Raw genomic sequence first — 20,000 nt, forward strand, 5'->3', positions numbered from 1 at the left:
TCTACATCTACATCTACATCCATCTACATCTACATCTACAATATGTGTGGAACACATATGAACATCTACAGCTACATCCACATCTACAATATGTGTGGAACATATATGAACATCTACATCTACAAGATGTGTGGAACAGATATGAACGTCTACATCTACATCTACATCTACAATATGTGTGGAACATATGAACATCTACATCTACATCTACAATATGTGTGGAACACATATGAACATCTACATCTACATCCATCTACATCTACATCTACAATATGTGTGGAACAGATATGAACATCTACATCTACATCCATCTACATCTACAATATGTGTGGAACACAAATGAACATCTACATCTACATCCATCTACATCTACATCTACAATATGTGTGGAACACATATGAACATCTACATCTACATCTACATCTACAATATGTGTGGAACACATAAGAACATCTACATCCATCTACATCTACATCTACATCTACAATATGTGTGGAACACCATCTACATCTACATCTACATCTACATCTACAATATGATTTTGTCTGAGCAGTTGGAGAAGTCAGAATTAAAGAAATGAATCATCTCACGGACCAGACTGTGCTAAGTGACCCTTGCTTCAATGTCTCATTCTTACACAGTTGACCTTTAACCTCTGTTACTATCTTGGACCTCTAAGTCGCCAAAGACCTTTTTTAAAGTAGGTCACGTTGATCTGCACACCTTGGAACTTTCTAGAACCTTCTTATGTTCTTTTCAGGATGGATGATGTCAGACTTCATCAAACCGGTCATATGTAGTACACTTAGTTGATGTATTTATATAATTACTACTACTTTATGTTTATATAATTACTACTACTTTATGTTTGTATATTTACTACTACTTTATGTTTATATAATTACTACTACTTTATGTTTATATATTTACTACTACTTTATGTTTGTATATTTACTACTACTTTATGTTTGTATATTTACTTTCATCATTACTACTTTGTGTTTTATATATTTACTTTCATCATGACTACTTTGTTTATATATTTACTACTACTTTATGTTTATATATTTACTTTCATCATGACTACTTTATGTTTTATATATTTACTTTCATCATGACGACTTTATGTTAGACATGGCAGCACGTCTGAGGTGTCAAGAAGTCTTCTACCAAGTGCTGAGGAAGTCAACCTATAACCAGCTGGATAGCATGAGCTAGTTAGCAGGAAGTAAGCTAGTGAGCATGAAGTAAGTTAGTAAGATAGCGGGAAGTAAGGTAGTTAGCAGGAAGTACGTTAGTAAGGTAGTTAGCAGGAAGTAAGATAGGAAGCAAGTTAGCAGGAAGTGAGTTAGTGAGATAGTTAGCAGGAAGCGAGTTAGTGAGATATTTAGCAGGAAGTAATTAGTACGCTAGTTAGCAGGAAGTGAGTCAGTGAGATAGTTAGCAGGAAGTAAGTTAGTAAGCTAGTTCGCAGGAATTAAGTTAGTAAGCTAGTTAGCAGTAAGCAAGTTAGTAAGCTCATTAGCGGAAAGTAAGTTAGTAAGCTAGTTAGCAGGAAGTGAGTTAGTAGGCTGGTTAGCAGGAAATAAGTTAGTAAGCTCGTGGTCTCAGCTGACGAGGTGATTAAAAAATTGAGCGCGCTCCACCCAAACAAGACCACCGGCCTTGACAATATCCCCTCCAGATTCCTCAGGTACTCTGCCTCCACCATTGCCCCAATCATTACACACATAATAAATCTCTCAATAAAACAAGGCCAGGTACCAAAAGATTTCAAGATAGCAAGAGTAAATCCTCTTTTTAAAAAAGGTAGAAAATTAGAACCTGGCAACTACCGACCTGTTTCTATTCTCAGTTCCATTTCGAAAGTAATGGAAAAAATAGTTTATGAACAGGTCGATAGTTACCTTGCCACCAATAAACTCATGTACAAATTCCAATCCGGCTTCAGAACTAACCACTCCACTGACACATGCCTTCTCTATCTGACTTCAGAACTAACCACTCCACTGACACATGCCTTCTCTATCTGACTTCAGAACTAACCACTCCACTGACACATGCCTTCTCTATGTGACTTCAGAACTAACCACTCCACTGACACATGCCTTCTCTATGTGACTTCAGAACTAACCACTCCACTGACACATGCCTTCTCTATGTGACTTCAGAACTAACCACTCCACTGACACATGCCTTCTCTATCTGACTTCAGAACTAACCACTCCACTGACACATGCCTTCTCTATCTGACTTCAGAACTAACCACTCCACTGACACATGCCTTCTCTATCTGACTTCAGAACTAATCACTCCACTGACACATGCCTTCTCTATCTGACTTCAGAACTAACCACTCCACTGACACATGCCTTCTCTATCTGACTTCAGAACTAACCACTCCACTGACACATGCCTTCTCTATCTGACTTCAGAACTAACCACTCCACTGACACATGCCTTCTCTATCTGACTTCAGAACTAATCACTCCACTGACACAGGCCTTCTCTATCTGACTTCAGAACTAACCACTCCACTGACACATGCCTTCTCTATCTGAGCGACCACATCAAACATGAGGTGGACGTGGGCATGGTCATGCTGGACCTTCAGAAGGCCTTTGACACCGTTGACCACGCTATACTGTTGGATAAGCTCAGAGCAATCGGATTTGATAAAACCCTCATCTAGCTGGATCCAATCTTACTTGGAGGGGAGGGAACAGGTGGTAGAGGTGAACGGCACCGTCTCCCCCCTCCCCTCAGTAAGCTGTGGAGTCCCCCAAGGCAGTATATTAGGGCCTTTACTGTTCCTAATATACATAAACGACTTGTCATCAGCATGCGACTGTGAATTGTTCTTGTTTGCGGATGACTCGGCCTTGCTGGTATCAGACAAGGACAAGTCACAGGTGGAGAAAATCCTCAGTGATGAACTCCTTAGTATTTGCACCTGGCTCGCTGACACCAAGCTATCCATACACTTGGGTAAAGCAGAATCCATCCTGTTTGGGTCCCACATCAACCTTAAGAAAGTCAATGACTTCACTATAAAAGTGGGTGACATTGTTATCACCAGGAAAGATGAGGTCACCTACCTAGGTTCCATTGTAGAGACTAATCTTTCCTGTGATAAAATGGCAACCAAGGTCATCAAAAAGGTCAACCAACGAACAAGATTTCTCCACAGAATCTCCTCTCTGGTCAACAAAAGCACCTTGAAGATTCTAGCGGGAACTCTCGTTCAACCCTTTTTCCATTACGCTTGCACCTCCTGGTACCCTAGCACCTCCAAAACCCTCCAATCTAAACTCCGAACATCCCAGAACAAGCTGGTCAGATTACTTCTAGACTTCCACCCCAGATCACACCTCACTCCAACCCTCTTCTCCAAAGTGGGCTGGAGTATAAAATCCGCTACACCTCCCTGATACCGAAGTACATGTCAAACTACTTCCTTAACGTAAATGACCGCCATAACCACAACACCAGGGGGAGCTCCACTAACCACGTTAAACCCAGATTCCCATCTAACAAAGGTCTTAACTCATTCTCCTTCTATGCCACATCAATGTGGAATACACTCCCAACAAGTGGAAAAACTTATTGGGGTGTTACCATTTAGTGGTCAATTGTACGGAATATGTACTGTACTGTGCAATCTACTAATACAAGTTTCAATCAATCAATCAAAAAGACAACGACTATACAAATGCATCCAACATGTACTGGAAGACAACAACTATACAAATGCATCCAACAGGTACTCACCACAAGCCAGGGTTACCTCTGGCGGTGTGGCAGAAGAAAGTGTTGAAGAGATGTCTGCTGTTGAAGTTGCTCAGCATGATGGTGAGGAGACAACATGGAACAACTCATGACCACCACTAGGGATCCACTAATCCCTGGTCATATGACCAGTAATCCAACCCCCCCACCCCCGCTTCCTTCCACAGCACCTGATCCAACAGGCCCAAAGCATGATGGGAGTGTTGGTGAGCAGAAGTGTTGATGGTTCCGAAAGGCGAGCGGAAGTTACCGGTTCAAATGTCAGCTGTGTGGGATTATTTTACCCTCCAAAAGGAAAAAGATGAAGAGGTGGAGTGCAAAACATGCCACAATAAAGTCAAGCGTGGTGGTAAAGTTGTAAGACATTTTAATACAACAAATCTGATCAAGCATTTAGCGAAACACCACCGTAAAGAATATGAAGAATTTCTAAAGAAAACTGACGAAAAGATAAAGAAAGGTCCTACCCAACTAACTCTGACAGAAATGTTGGCGAGCATGACATACTGCCACTGAACAGTGCTAAAGCCCAGGAGATAACTCGAACATACTGCCACTGAACAGTGCTAAAGCCCAGGAGATAACTCGAACATACTGCCACTGAACAGTGCTAAAGCCCAGGAGATAACTAGAACATACTGCCACTGAACAGTGCTAAAGCCCAGGAGATAACTACAACATACTGCCACTGAACAGTGCTAAAGCCCAGGGGATAACTACAACATACTGCCACTGAACAGTGCTAAAGCCCAGGGGATAACTAGAACATACTGCCACTGAACAGTGCTAAAGCCCAGGGGATAACTAGAACATACTGCTACTGAACAGTGCTAAAGCCCAGGGGATAACTAGAACATACTGCCACTGAACAGTGCTAAAGCCCAGGGGATAACTAGAACATACTGCCACTGAACAGTGCTAAAGCCCAGGAGATAACTAGAACATACTGCCACTGAACAGTGCTAAAGCCCAGGAGATAACTACAACATACTGCCACTGAACAGTGCTAAAGCCCAGGGGATAACTACAACATACTGCCACTGAACAGTGCTAAAGCCCAGGGGATAACTAGAACATACTGCCACTGAACAGTGCTAAAGCCCAGGGGATAACTAGAACATACTGCCACTGAACAGTGCTAAAGCCCAGGAGATAACTAGAACATACTGCTACTGAACAGTGCTAAAGCCCAGGGGATAACTAGAACATACTGCCACTGAACAGTGCTAAAGCCCAGGGGATAACTAGAACATACTGCCACTGAACAGTGCTAAAGCCCAGGGGATAACTAGAACATACTGCCACTGAACAGTGCTAAAGCCCAGGGGATAACTAGAACATACTGCCACTGAACAGTGCAATAGTGGTCTATTGTACGGAATATGTACTTCACTGCGTAACCTACTAATAAAAGTCTCAATCAATCAAACTCTTGTTGTGGGGCAGACTGGCTTGTACATGCACATGCATCCTCCCTGTTGCCCTTTCTAATACAAAGTAGTGTAACTTATATCTGTCTGTAGACTCGTTATGGAAGATAAAAAGTACAACATTTGTAATAGAAAGTAGTGTATAGTTGTGTCAGTAGTCTACAATAGACAGTACTACTCCAATGGACAGTAGGACTGGTAGAACCATGGCACAAGACAGTATAAGGTGGACTTGATGCCTACCTGTGTTTGAGGTGTGCCTCCAGGTCACACCTGGGCATGCTGAGGGAGCAGACTGGGGTCAAAGGGCAGCAGACCGGCAGCTTGTCCAGCAGCTTGTGCACCAGGATGCTGGAGCGCCGACACGCCGCCAGCTGCAGCCGCGTCCTGTCCAGCGGACAGAAGTCCCTCTCCTGCAAGAAGCTGCGCAGGCAGCGGGCACAGAAGGTGTGGCCACAGGGCGTGTCCAGCGGCCGCACCAGCGGCTGCAGGCAGATGTGGCACACCAGGTCGTCGTCCACCTCCAGGCCGTAGTTGTACAGGTGGTTCTCCCGGCTGCGGTGCACCTGGCCGCACTCGGCGCACACCTCCTCGGGCTCCACCGGCGCCACCTCGTAACCCGGGCTGCCCATCTCTGCCGCCTCCGCGCCACGCGGCTCGGCCGTGCGGGACTCCGGCGGCAAGGGAGCGCTCCTATCCTGTAGGCGTCGCCGCAGGGAGGGGCTGCAGCCAGGACACGCCCCCTGCTGGCTGATGGAGCATCACCTGCGGGTCAGAGGGCAGCGTGAGGGCCCAACGTCTCTTTGGGGACACCATTCTTGCACACAGCAAATACTTGAGCAGTGTGTGTGTGTGTGTGTGTGTGTGTGTGTGTGTGTGTGTGTGTGCATGTGTGTGTGCGTGTTCTGGCAATGCTTACTTATTGGGGACGTCGCTCTGTTTACAAAGTCACTTTAGGGGACCTTTGACGTTATGGGGACAAAAAAACAGGTCCCCTAAAGGGAAACTGTCACGTTCAAACACTGAGGACATCTATTAAACAAGACAAAAGGCAAGGAATCAAACAGAGACAGAATTCAATTTGGACTCAATATTGAGGAGAGACATGGCCACTGCACTCTCTGTACAGTCCTGCACCACGCTCTGACGAAGAAGGTTTTCGTCTCCTCTTTATTACAATATTCAATGTTCACGCACCAACACATGTCTCAGCAGGAATGGGGAGTATGTAAAACAGTCATTGTTTTCGGTCGCTTTGAAGACCAAGAAGTGGGATTTCTCGGGCTTGGGCTCTTCCTGGATCCAGCTGGGGCAGGTGTTGGAGGACAAATGGATAACCCCTCCCGTCTCCTGACCACAGCAACTTCAAGAGGGCAGCGGGTCGTAAATAGCGTTGACCTCGGTTACCAAATAGTTGGAAGAGAGTTTGTGAAATACTTCAAAGAGAGTTCGTTTAACACTTCAAAGAGAGTTCCTCTGGAAGTTGAGCAGATCCTGCCATCTGTCCGTGTTGAAATCACAGTGGCGTTTCACGAGCCTTCTTCCTCTTGTTAGGCCTCGAAAGACAGCATTCATAATACAACGTTTCTTTTGTGATAACCTACAAACAATTATTCCAACAGAAACCTTTTTAAATAATAGTCAGATCCATTCATTGATGACTTGAACAATTCACACCTGGCGCTCCACAGGAAGGCAGTGTCTCCACACGAAGGCGGTGTGAGTGCAGTGCAAGAAGGTGCTCTACATTTGGGCCGTCGAGACACGGAAACAAGTCGTTTAATGAAAAGGTAAGCACATCTTTCTTACAAATGGAGGTTAATGACTATCATTTGTAGAAGATTCATGTGTTTATGACCAAGTTAAGCCAAAACATTTGCAGCGAAGCGAACCTTTTCCAACAGGTGCATTTAATTAAGAACATCAGCTTTGCTCAAAAAAAAGCTTGTGAATCACTTTGTCTTTTTTTTGTCCTTTGGACTGGTTTCTACTCAGAGTAGCTCTAATTGAATGCTACCGTATTTTCCGCACTATAAGGCGCACCTAAAAACCACAAATTTTCTCAAAAGCTGACAGTGCGGCTTATAACCCGGTGCGCTTTATATATGGATAAATATTAAGATTCATTTTCATAAAGTTTCGGTCTCGCAACTTCGGTAAACAGCCGCCATCTTTTTTCCCGGTAGAACAGGAAGCGCTTCTTCTTCTACGCAAGCAACCGCCAAGGTAAGCACCCGCCCCCATAGAACAGGAAGCGCTTCTTCTTCTACTGTAAGCAACCACCCGCCCGCGTAGAAGAAGAAAAAGCGCGCGGATATCACCGTACGTTTCATTTCCTTTGTGTGTTTACATCTGTAAAGACCACAAAATGGCTCCTACTAAGCAACAGGTATCCGGTTCATGAAAAGACGCAATCTCTCCATCCGCACACGGATTACTATTTCACAGCAACTGATATTCCTGTGAACCGCACTGTGGATACAACGGGAGCACGTACGGTGAATATTCGCACCACAGGGAATGAGAAGTCATCCTTCACTGTGGTTCTAGCTTGCCATGCTAATGGCCAGAAACTTCCACCCATGGTGATATTCAAAAGGAAGACCTTGCCAAAAGAGACCTTTCCAGCCGGCGTCATCATAAAAGCTAACTCGAAGGGATGGATGAAGAAAAGATGAGCGAGTGGTTAAGGTAAGTTTAAGTTTACGCGAAGAGGCCGGGTGGCTTTTTTCACGCAGCTCCGTCCATGTTGATATACGACTCCATGCGCGCCCACATCACGCTGGTTTTTAATATATTATTAAAGTTTGACTGACCTATCTGACTGTTTTTTTGACATTCCTTTAGCGCAGTTAGATGCGGCTTACAACACGGGGCGGCTTATAGGTGGACAAAGTTTTGAAATATGCCGTTCATTGAAGGCGCGGCTTATAACCCAGGGCGCCTTATGGTAAGGAAAATACGGTAATTGGTTGTCTGTAAGGACTTTTAAGAAGTTATATGTATAGTTATGATGGACATTTTAAAAACCTCACATTGATTTTGTTTCACACATTTTAGATGAAAGACAGATGACCACATGGACTTGGACATAACACCTGATGTCACTGGAACAGAAGAACACTGCTCAAGTCAGGAAACAATTGACACCGTAGTTGTTTGTGCTCCCATTACAAAACATAGAAAAGAGTTTACAACAAAAGACATTATTGCTTGTATTGCAGTAAGTCTTATGCCAAGATGGCACGACATCTAGAAAGTGCACACAAAAACACATTGGAAGTAGCCACAGCTCTTAGCTTTCCAACCAGTTCCATGGAGAGAAGGACACAGCTAGAGAATATTCCTAATAAAGGGAACTATGCTCACAATGCTGCTATTATGGAGTGAGGAAAGGGTGAACTAGTGCCATTCAGACAACCACCTAAAGAAGCTCAAGGAAATGATTCCATGCACTGTGCACGTTGCCAAGGACTGTTTACCAGAAAGGTACTGTGGACACACATGCCAAGTTGTCCCCTCAAACCTGCATCAGTCACCCGAAAACCAGGAAAGAACCGTGTCCAGTCCATGTACACATATACCGGGCCTCTGCCTTCAAGTGTATCCAAACAACTGTGGGGAGTAATAAGTGTCATGATTCCTGATCCATCCATCCCATCCATCCATCTTCTTCCGCTTATCCAAGGTCGGGTCGCGGGGGCAGCAGCTTAAGCAGGGAAGCCCAGACTTCCCTCTCCCCAGCCACTTCGTCCAGCTCCTCCCGGGGGATCCCGAGGCGTTCCCAGGCCAGCCGGGAGAGATAGTCTTCCCAGCGTGTCCTGGGTCTTCCCCGTGGCCTCCTACCGGTCGGACGTGCCCGAAACACCTTCCTAGGGAGGCGTTCGGGTGGCATCCTGACCAGATGCCCGAACCACCTCATCTGGCTCCTCTCGATGTGGAGGAGCAGTGGCTTTACTTTGAGCTCCCCCCGAATGACAGAGCTTCTCACCCTTCTCTAAGGGAGAGCCCCGCCACTCGGCGGAGGAAACTCATTTCGGCCGCTTGTACCCGTGATCTTGTCCTTTCGGTCATGACCCAAAGCTCATGACCATAGGTGAGGATGGGAACGTAGATCGACCGGTAAATCGAGAGCTTTGCCTTCCGGCTCAGCTCCTTCTTCACCACAACGGATCGATACAGCGTCCGCATTACTGAAGACGCCGCACCGATCCGCCTGTCGATCTCACGATCCACTCTTCCCTCACTCATGAACAAGACTCCGAGGTACTTGAACTCCTCTACTTGGGGCAAGATCTCCTCCCCAACCCGGAGATGGCACTCCACCCTTTTCCGGGAGAGAACCATGGACTCTGACTTAGGGGTGCTGATTCCCATCCCAGTCGCTTCACACTCGGCTGCGAACCGATCCAGCGAGAGCTGAAGATCTTGGCCAGAGGAAGCCATCAGGACCACATCATCTGCAAAAAGCAGAGACCTAATCCTGCAGCCACCAAACCAGATCCCCTCAACGCCCTGACTGCGCCTAGAAATTCTGTCCATAAAGGTTATGAACAGAATGGGTGACAAAGGGCAGCCTTGGCGGAGTCCAACCCTCACTGGAAACGTGTCCGACTTACCGTGCCGGCAATGCGGACCAAGCTCTGGCACTGATTATACAGGGAGCGAACTGCCACAATAAGACAGTCCGTTACCCCATACTCTCTGAGCACTCCCCACAGGACTTCCCGGGGTACACGGTCGAATGCCTTCTCCAAGTCCACAAAGCACATGTAGACTGGTTGGGCAAACTCCCATGCACCCTCAAGGACCCTGCCGAGAGTATAGAGCTGGTCCACAGTTCCACGACCAGGACACAAACCACACTGTTCCTCCTGAATCCGAGGTTCGACTATCCGGCGTAGCCTCCTCTTCAGTACACCTGAATAGACCTTACCGGGAAGGCTGAGGAGTGTGATCCCACGATAGTTGGAACACACCCTCCGGTTCCCCTTCTTAAAGAGAGGAACCACCACCCCGGTCTGCCAATCCAGAGGTACCGCCCCCGATGTCCACGCGATGTTGCAGATTCCTGATCCAATCACAGAAATAATAAAAGATGACCATGTCATCACAGATGTTGGGCAGCACCTGTTGAACAAAAGTGGTATGTCAGCAAAAAATCAACAATGTGTCAGAGAGAAGATGCGGGAATTAGGAAGACTGACTCATAATGCCAGGAGAGTAACGACCTTGAAAAAAATGGAGGATTCTGTGGATCCTAAGAAGTACTTGGAGATGGTCAAAGCTATGAAATGTTCTTGTGGCTTTGATAGTGACACTAACACATTCTGCATTCCATCACTGGCAACTCCACTTGGGAATTCCCTGGTTAAAGTCAGCAAACTCTTGAAAGCACAAGGTTTGATGAACAACAATGAAGAGCTGGTCAGGAATGCCACTCAGTTCCAAGATGTCCATCGTGAGAAGTGGAACGAGTTGATCTCTGCAACAGCCCTGAGGAACATAGCTGAAGGAAAGTGGAATGTACCACAACTTATGTCCTTCACTGAGGATGTTGACAAAATGCATCAAATGCAAGATGAGTGCAGCAGTGAACATTCTTCCACAAAGGCCTGGTCACACAAAAGTCCAATAACAGAACACCACTCGGGTTCAGATCCGGGCGGCCATTCTTCCCAATCACACCTCTCCAGGTTTCACTGTCGCTGCCAACATGAGCGTTGAAGTCCCCCAGTAGAACGAGGGAATCACCCGGGGGAGCACTCTCCAGTACTCCCTCGAGTGAATCCAAAAAGGGTGGGTACTCTGAGCTGCCGTTTGGCGCGTAAACGCAAACAACAGTCAGGACCCGTCCCCCCACCCGAAGGCGGAGGGAAGCTACCCTCTCGTCCATCGGGTTGAACTCCAACGTGCAAGCTTTGAGCCGAGGGGCAACAAGAATTGCCACCCCAGCCCGTCGCCTCTCACTGCCGGCAACGCCAGAGTGGAAGAGAGTCCAACCCCTCTCAAGAGAAGTGGTTCCAGAGCCCTTGCTGTGCGTCGAAGTGAGTCCGACTATATCTAGCCGGAACTTCTCCACCTCACGCACTAGCTCAGGCTCCTTCCCCCCCAGCGAAGTGACGTTCCACGTCCCAAGAGCCAGCTTATGTAGCCGAGGATCGGACCGCCAAGTGCCCTGCCCTCGGCTGCCGCCCAGCTCACACTGCACCCGACTTCTATGGCCCCTGCTATGGGTGGTGAGCCCATTGGAGGGGGGACCCACGTTGCCTCTTCGGGCTGTGCCCGGCCGGGCCCCATGGGGACAGGCCCGGCCACCAGGCGCTCGCCATCGTGCCCCACCTCCGGGCCTGGCTCCAGAGGGGGGCCCCGGTGACCCGCGTCCGGGCGAGGGAAATCTGGGTCCTTGGTTTGTGTTCTTCATCGAGGTCTTCGAGCTGCTCTTTGTCTGATCCCTCACCTAGGACCAGTTTGCCTTGGGAGACCCTACCAGGGGGCATAGAAACCCCCGGACAACATAGCTCCTAGGATCATTGGGACACGCAAACTCCTCTACCACGGTAAGGTGGCAGCTCAGAGAGGAAAAGCCATGCTCTTGTTGGCTTTTTTGTCAAGAGACACAACTGATCCTCATGAAGATGTGGACTGGGCTCTCTCTGAAGTGGAAATAAAACTCTGCAGACATTTTTCAATGAATGTCATCAGGGGGAAACGAGGCAGACCTGTTCCTATTCTCTTGACTCCAAAAATGGTGTGTGCATTAGAACTTCTCATCAAGTACAGGTCCATGCTCCTCACACGTCCACAAGGTGATCGATGCTCCTCACACGTCCACAAGGTGATCGATGCTCCTCACACGTCCACAAGGTGATCGATGCTCCTCACACGTCCACAAGGTGATCGATGCTCCTCACACGTCCACAAGGTGATTGATGCTCCTCACACGTCCACAAGGTGATCCATGCTCCTCACACGTCCACAAGGCGATCGATGCCCCTCACACATCCACAAGGTGATTGATGCTCCTCACACGTCCACAAGGTGATCGATGCTCCTCACACGTCCACAAGGTGATTGATGCTCCTCACACGTCCACAAGGTGATCCATGCTCCTCACACGTCCACAAGGTGATCGATGCCCCTCACACATCCACAAGGTGATTGATGCTCCTCACACGTCCACAAGGTGATTGATGCTCCTCACACGTCCACAAGGTGATCGATGCTCCTCACACGTCCACAAGGTGATCGATGCTCCTCACACGTCCACAAGGCGATCGATGCTCCTCACACGTCCACAAGGTGATTGATGCTCCTCACACGTCCACGAGCATGCTCAGGCTCCATCCACCCATGGAGGATGTCTCACGGAGGATGTCTCATGGAGGACGTCTCATGGAGAACATATCATGGAGGACGTCTCATAGAGGACGTCTCATGGAGGATGTCTAATGGAGGACGTCTCACGGAGGATGTCTCATGGAGGACGTCTCACGGAGGACGTCTCATGGAGAACATATCATGGAGGACGTCTCATGGAGGACGTCTCATGTAGGACGTCTCATGGAGGATGTCTCATGGAGGATGTCTCATGGAGGACATCTCATGGAGGACATATCATGGAGGACGTCTTATGGAGGATGTCTCATGGAGGATGTCTCATGGAGGATGTCTCATGGAGGACATCTCATAGAGGACGTCTCATGGAGGACGTCTCACGGAGGATGTCTCATGGAGGACGTCTCATGGAGGATGTCTCACGGAGGACGTCTCATAGAGGACATCTCATGGAGGACATATCATGGAGGACGTCTCATGGAGGACGTCTCACGGAGGACGTCTCACGGAGGACGTCTCATGGAGGATGTCTCATGTAGGACGTCTCATGAAGGACATCTCATGGAGGACGTCTCATGGAGGACGTCTCATGGAGGATGTCTCACGGAGGATGTCTCACGGAGTATGTCTCATGGAGGACGTCTCATGGAGGATGTCTCATGGAGGATGTCTCACGAAGGACGTCTCATGGAGGTTGTCTCATGTAGGACATCTCATGGAGGACATCTCATGGAGGATGTCTCATGGAGGATGTCTCATGGAGGACGTCCCATGGAGGATGTCTCACGGAGGACGTCTCATGGAGGATGTCTCATGGAGGACGTCTCATGGAGGACGTCTCATGGAGGACGTCTCACGGAGGATGTCTCACGGAGGATGTCTCACGGAGGATGTCTCACGGAGGATGTCTCACGGAGGACGTCGCACGGAGGACGTCTCATGGAGGACGTCTCATGGAGGATGTCTCACGGAGGATGTCTCATGGAGGATGTCTCACGGAGGACGTCGCATGGAGGACGTCTCATGGAGGATGTCTCATGGAGGAAGTCTCATGGAGGACGTCTCATGGAGGACGTCTCATGGAGGACGTCTCACGGAGGACGTCTCATGGAAGATGTCTCACGGAGGACGTCTCATGGAAGATGTCTCATGGAGGACGTCTCACGGAGGATGTCTCACGGAGGACGTCTCATGGAGGATGTCTCATGGAGGACGTCTCATGGAGGACGTCTCACGGAGGACGTCTCATGGAGGATGTCTCATTTAGGACGTCTCATAGAGGACGTCTCATGGAGGATGTCTCATGGAGGATGTCTCACGGAGGACGTCTCATGGAGGATGTCTCACGGAGGATGTCTCACGGAGGATGTCTCACGGAGGATGTCTCACGGAGGACGTCGCATGGAGGACGTCTCATGGAGGATGTCTCACGGAGGATGTCTCATGGAGGATGTCTCACGGAGGACGTCGCATGGAGGACGTCTCATGGAGGATGTCTCATGGAGGAAGTCTCATGGAGGACGTCTCATGGAGGACGTCTCACGGAGGACGTCTCATGGAAGATGTCTCACGGAGGACGTCTCATGGAAGATGTCTCATGGAGGACGTCTCACGGAGGATGTCTCATGGAGGACGTCTCATGGAGGATGTCTCATGGAGGAAGTCTCATGGAGGATGTCTCACGGAGGACGTCTCATGGAGGATGTCTCATGGAGGACGTCTCATGGAGGATGTCTCACGGAGGATGTCTCACGGAGTATGTCTCATGGAGGACGTCTCATGGAGGATGTCTCATGGAGGATGTCTCACGAAGGACGTCTCATGGAGGTTGTCTCATGTAGGACATCTCATGGAGGACATCTCATGGAGGATGTCTCATGGAGGATGTCTCATGGAGGACGTCCCATGGAGGATGTCTCACGGAGGACGTCTCATGGAGGATGTCTCATGGAGGACGTCTCATGGAGGACGTCTCATGGAGGACGTCTCACGGAGGATGTCTCACGGAGGATGTCTCACGGAGGATGTCTCACGGAGGATGTCTCACGGAGGACGTCGCACGGAGGACGTCTCATGGAGGACGTCTCATGGAGGATGTCTCACGGAGGATGTCTCATGGAGGATGTCTCACGGAGGACGTCGCATGGAGGACGTCTCATGGAGGATGTCTCATGGAGGAAGTCTCATGGAGGACGTCTCATGGAGGACGTCTCATGGAGGACGTCTCACGGAGGACGTCTCATGGAAGATGTCTCACGGAGGACGTCTCATGGAAGATGTCTCATGGAGGACGTCTCACGGAGGATGTCTCATGGAGGACGTCTCATGGAGGATGTCTCATGGAGGACGTCTCATGGAGGACGTCTCACGGAGGACGTCTCATGGAGGATGTCTCATTTAGGACGTCTCATAGAGGACATCTCATGGAGGATGTCTCATGGAGGATGTCTCACGGAGGACGTCTCATGGAGGATGTCTCACGGAGGATGTCTCACGGAGGATGTCTCACAGAGGATGTCTCACGGAGGACGTCGCATGGAGGACGTCTCATGGAGGATGTCTCACGGAGGACGTCGCATGGAGGACGTCTCATGGAGGATGTCTCATGGAGGAAGTCTCATGGAGGACGTCTCATGGAGGACGTCTCACGGAGGACGTCTCATGGAAGATGTCTCATGGAGGACGTCTCACGGAGGATGTCTCATGGAGGACGTCTCATGGAGGATGTCTCATGGAGGAAGTCTCATGGAGGACGTCTCATGAAGGACGTCTCACGGAGGACGTCTCATGGAAGATGTCTCACGGAGGACGTCTCATGGAGGATGTCTCATGTAGGACGTCTCATGGAGGATGTCTCATGGAGGACGTCTCACGGAGGACGTCTCATGGAGGATGTCTCATGGAGGACGTCTCATGGAGGACGTCTCATAGAGGATGTCTCACGGAGGACGTCTCATGGAGGACGTCTCACGGAGGACGTCTCATGGAAGATGTCTCATGGAGGACGTCTCACGGAGGATGTCTCATGGAGGACGTCTCATGGAGGATGTCTCATGGAGGAAGTCTCATGGAGGACGTCTCATGAAGGACGTCTCACGGAGGACGTCTCATGGAAGATGTCTCACGGAGGACGTCTCATGGAGGATGTCTCATGTAGGACGTCTCATGGAGGATGTCTCATGGAGGACGTCTCACGGAGGACGTCTCATGGAGGATGTCTCATGGAGGACGTCTCATGGAGGACGTCTCATAGAGGATGTCTCACGGAGGACGTCTCATGGAGGACGTCTCACGGAGGACGTCTCATGGAGGATGTCTCATGTAGGACGTCTCATGGAGGACGTCTCATGGAGGATGTCTCATGGAAGATGTCTCATTGAGGACATCTCATAAAGGACGTCTCATGGAGGACGTCTCATGGAGGACGTCTCACGGAGGACGTCTCATGGAGGATGTCTCATGGAGGACGTCTCATGGAGGATGTCTCATGGAGGACGTCTCATGGAGGATGTCCTCCGGAGGATGTCTCATGGAAGATGTCTCATGGAGGACGTCTCATGGAGGATGTCTCATGGAGGACGTCTCATGGAGGACGTCTCATAGAGGATGTCTCACGGAGGACGTCTCATGGAGGACGTCTCACGGAGGACGTCTCATGGAGGATGTCTCATGTAGGACGTCTCATGGAGGACGTCTCATGGAGGATGTCTCATGGAAGATGTCTCATTGAGGACATCTCATAAAGGACGTCTCATGGAGGACGTCTCATGGAGGACGTCTCACGGAGGACGTCTCATGGAGGATGTCTCATGGAGGACGTCTCATGGAGGATGTCTCATGGAGGACGTCTCATGGAGGATGTCCTCCGGAGGATGTCTCATGGAAGATGTCTCATGGAGGACGTCTCATGGAGGATGTCTCATGGAGGATGTCTCACGGAGGACGTCGCATGGAGGACGTCTCATGGAGGACGTCTCATGGACGATGTCTCATGGAGGATGTCTCATGGAGGATGTCTCATGGAGGATGCTCCCACCTGACTCTCTCTTATCATACGGAGAGATGCGCCCGTCTCCATGGCGACCAGGATGGAGTTGACATTGAGGAGGAGGTCTCCAGAGGATGCTTGTCAGACCACCGTGATGAGCGCTGCCTGGGCTCTCTTTGATGCTCCCGTCTCCTTGGATACGGCTGCCCGTGACAACCTGTCTCCGCCGTCTCCGTGGTAACGGCCGGTGATGACTGCGTGTGACCAGTGCAGCTGGACATGAATCAGTCATGAGGGCACAAAAGCCTCTCTGTCCAAACAACAAAGCTGTGACGTCACGTCACGTCTCCAAGGCTTTTAGTGCCTGAAGGATGCCACGGCCCTACTTTAGTGCCTGAAGGATGCCACGGCCCTACTTTAGTGCCTGAAGGATGCCACGGTCCTACTTTAGTGCCTGAAGGATGCCACGGCCCTACTTTAGTGCCTGAAGGATGCCACGGCCCTACTTTAGTGCCTGAAGGATGCCACGGTCCTACTTTAGTGCCTGAAGGATGCCACGGCCCTACTTTAGTGCCTGAAGGATACCACGGCCCTACTTTAGTGCCTGAAGGATACCACGGCCCTACTTTAGTGCCTGAAGGATGCCACGGTCCTACTTTAGTGCCTGAAGGATACCACGGCCCTACTTTAGTGCCTGAAGGATGCCACGGCCCTACTTTAGTGCCTGAAGGATGCCACGGCCCTACTTTAGTGCCTGAAGGATGCCACGGCCCTACTTTAGTGCCTGAAGGATGCCACGGTCCTACTTTAGTGCCTGAAGGATGCCACAATCCTACTTTAGTGCCTGAAGGATGCCACGGTCCTACTTTAGTGCCTGAAGGATGCCACAATCCTACTTTAGTGCCTGAAGGATGCCACGGTCCTACTTTAGTGCCTGAAGGATGCCACGGCCCTACTTTAGTGCCTGAAGGATGCCACGGTCCTACTTTAGTGCCTGAAGGATGCCACAATCCTACTTTAGTGCCTGAAGGATACCACGGTCCTACTTTAGTGCCTGAAGGATGCCACGGCCCTACTTTAGTGCCTGAAGGATGCCACGGTCCTACTTTAGTGCCTGAAGGATGCCACGGCCCACTTTAGTGCTTGAAGGATGCCACGGCCCTACTTTAATGCCTGAAGGATGCCACGGTCCTACTTTAGTGCCTGAAGGATACCACGGCCCTACTTCAGTGCCTGAAGGATGCCACGGCCCTACTTTAGTGCCTGAAAGATGCCACGGCCCTACTTTAGTGCCTGAAAGATGCCACGGCCCTACTTTTGTGCCTGAAGGATGCCACGGCCCTACTTTAGTACCTTTGAGGATGCCACGGCCCACTTTAGTGCTTGAAGGATGCCACGGCCCTACTTTAGTGCCTGAAAGATGCCACGGCCCTACTTTTGTGCCTGAAGGATGCCACGGCCCTACTTTAGTACCTTTGAGGATGCCACGGCCCACTTTAGTGCTTGAAGGATGCCACGGCCCTACTTCAGTGCCTGAAGGATGCCACGGTCCTACTTTAGTGCCTAAAGGATGCCACGGCCCTACTTTAGTGCCTGAAGGATGCCACGGTCCTACTTTAGTGCCTGAAGGATGCCACGGTCCTACTTTAGTGCCTAAAGGATGCCACGGCCCTACTTTAGTGCCTGAAGAATGCCACGGTCCTACTTTAGTGCCTGAAGGATGCCACGGTCCTACTTTAGTGCCTAAAGGATGCCACGGCCCTACTTTAGTGCCTGAAGGATGCCACGGTCCTACTTTAGTGCCTGAAGGATGCCACGGTCCTACTTTAGTGCCTAAAGGATGCCACGGCCCTACTTTAGTGCCTGAAGAATGCCACGGTCCTACTTTAGTGCCTGAAGGATGCCACGGCCCTACTTTAGTGCCTGAAGGATACCACGGCCCTACTTTAGTGCCTGAAGGATGACACGGTCCTACTTTAGTGCCTGAAGGATGCCACAATCCTACTTTAGTGCCTGAAGGATGCCACGGTCCTACTTTAGTGCCTGAAGGATGCCACAATCCTACTTTAGTGCCTGAAGGATACCACGGTCCTACTTTAGTGCCTGAAGGATGCCACGGCCCTACTTTAGTGCCTGAAGGATGCCACGGTCCTACTTTAGTGCCTGAAGGATGCCACGGCCCACTTTAGTGCTTGAAGGATGCCACGGCCCTACTTTAATGCCTGAAGGATGCCACGGTCCTACTTTAGTGCCTGAAGGATACCACGGCCCTACTTCAGTGCCTGAAGGATGCCACGGCCCTACTTTAGTGCCTGAAAGATGCCACGGCCCTACTTTAGTGCCTGAAAGATGCCACGGCCCTACTTTTGTGCCTGAAGGATGCCACGGCCCTACTTTAGTACCTTTGAGGATGCCACGGCCCACTTTAGTGCTTGAAGGATGCCACGGCCCTACTTCAGTGCCTGAAGGATGCCACGGCCCTACTTTAGTGCCTGAAGGATGCCACGGCCCTACTTCAGTGCCTGAAGGATGCCACGGCCCTACTTTAGTGCCTGAAAGATGCCACGATCCTACTTTAGTGCCTGAAGGATGCCACGGCCCTACTTTAGTGCCTGAAGGATGCCACGGCCCTACTTTAGTGCCTGAAGGATGCCACGGTCCTACTTTAGTGCCTGAAGGATGCCACGGTCCTACTTTAGTGCCTGAAGGATGCCACGGTCCTACTTTAGTGCCTGAAGGATGCCACGGCCCTACTTTAGTGCCTGAAGGATGCCACGGCCCTACTTTAGTGCCTGAAGGATGCCACGGTCCTACTTTAGTGCCTGAAGGATGCCACGGCCCTACTTTAGTGCCTGAAGGATATCACGGTCCTACTTTAGTGCCTGAAGGATGCCACGGCCCTACTTTAGTGCCTGAAGGATGCCACGGCCCTACTTTAGTGCCTGAAGGATGCCACGGCCCTACTTTAGTGCCTGAAGGATGCCACGGCCCTACTTTAGTGTCACGGCCCTACTTTAGTGCCTGAAGGATGCCACGGCCCTACTTTAGTGCCTGAAGGATGCCACGGCCCTACTTTAGTGCCTGAAGGATGCCACGGCCCTACTTTAGTGCCTGAAGGATGCCACGGCCCTACTTTAGTGCCTGAAGGATGCCACGGTCCTACTTTAGTGCCTGAAGGATGCCACGGCCCTACTTTAGTGCCTGAAGGATGCCACGGTCCTACTTTAGTGCCTGAAGGATGCCACGGTCCTACTTTAGTGCCTGAAGGATGCCACGGTCCTACTTTAGTGCCTGAAGGATGCCACGGCCCTACTTTAGTGCCTGAAGGATGCCACGGCCCTACTTTAGTGCCTGAAGGATGCCACGGCCCTACTTTAGTGCCTGAAGGATGCCACGGTCCTACTTTAGTGCCTGAAGGATGCCACGGCCCTACTTTAGTGCCTGAAGGATGCCAC

At 50.0% G+C, this 20,000-nt stretch overlaps 1 protein-coding gene across 7 annotated transcripts in view; it reads right to left on the reverse strand.

Annotated features, from left to right (window-relative positions):
* lnx2a (ligand of numb-protein X 2a) overlaps positions 1-20,000 on the reverse strand; it is a 39,393-nt gene that overhangs the window by 15,562 nt on the left and 3,831 nt on the right. Inside the window, exons 1-3 of one of the 7 annotated variants that reach the window (XM_061965972.2) lie at positions 10,451-10,970; positions 10,156-10,290; positions 5,463-5,984 (exon numbers count right to left, since the gene is read on the reverse strand). In XM_061965972.2, the coding sequence (XP_061821956.1) occupies positions 5,463-5,851 (389 nt within the window). In that variant the 5' untranslated portion in view covers positions 5,852-5,984; positions 10,156-10,290; positions 10,451-10,970. Of the gene's footprint in view, positions 1-3,771; positions 3,869-5,462; positions 5,985-6,138; positions 6,618-10,155; positions 10,971-20,000 lie in introns of those variants that run through there. The other 6 variants (XM_061965971.2, XM_061965969.2, XM_061965970.2 and 3 more) reach the window with 6 other exon arrangements.

The sequence above is a fragment of the Nerophis lumbriciformis genome, linkage group LG07, assembly GCF_033978685.3.
Source record: "Nerophis lumbriciformis linkage group LG07, RoL_Nlum_v2.1, whole genome shotgun sequence".
In the NCBI taxonomy this organism is placed as follows: Eukaryota; Metazoa; Chordata; class Actinopteri; order Syngnathiformes; family Syngnathidae; genus Nerophis; species Nerophis lumbriciformis.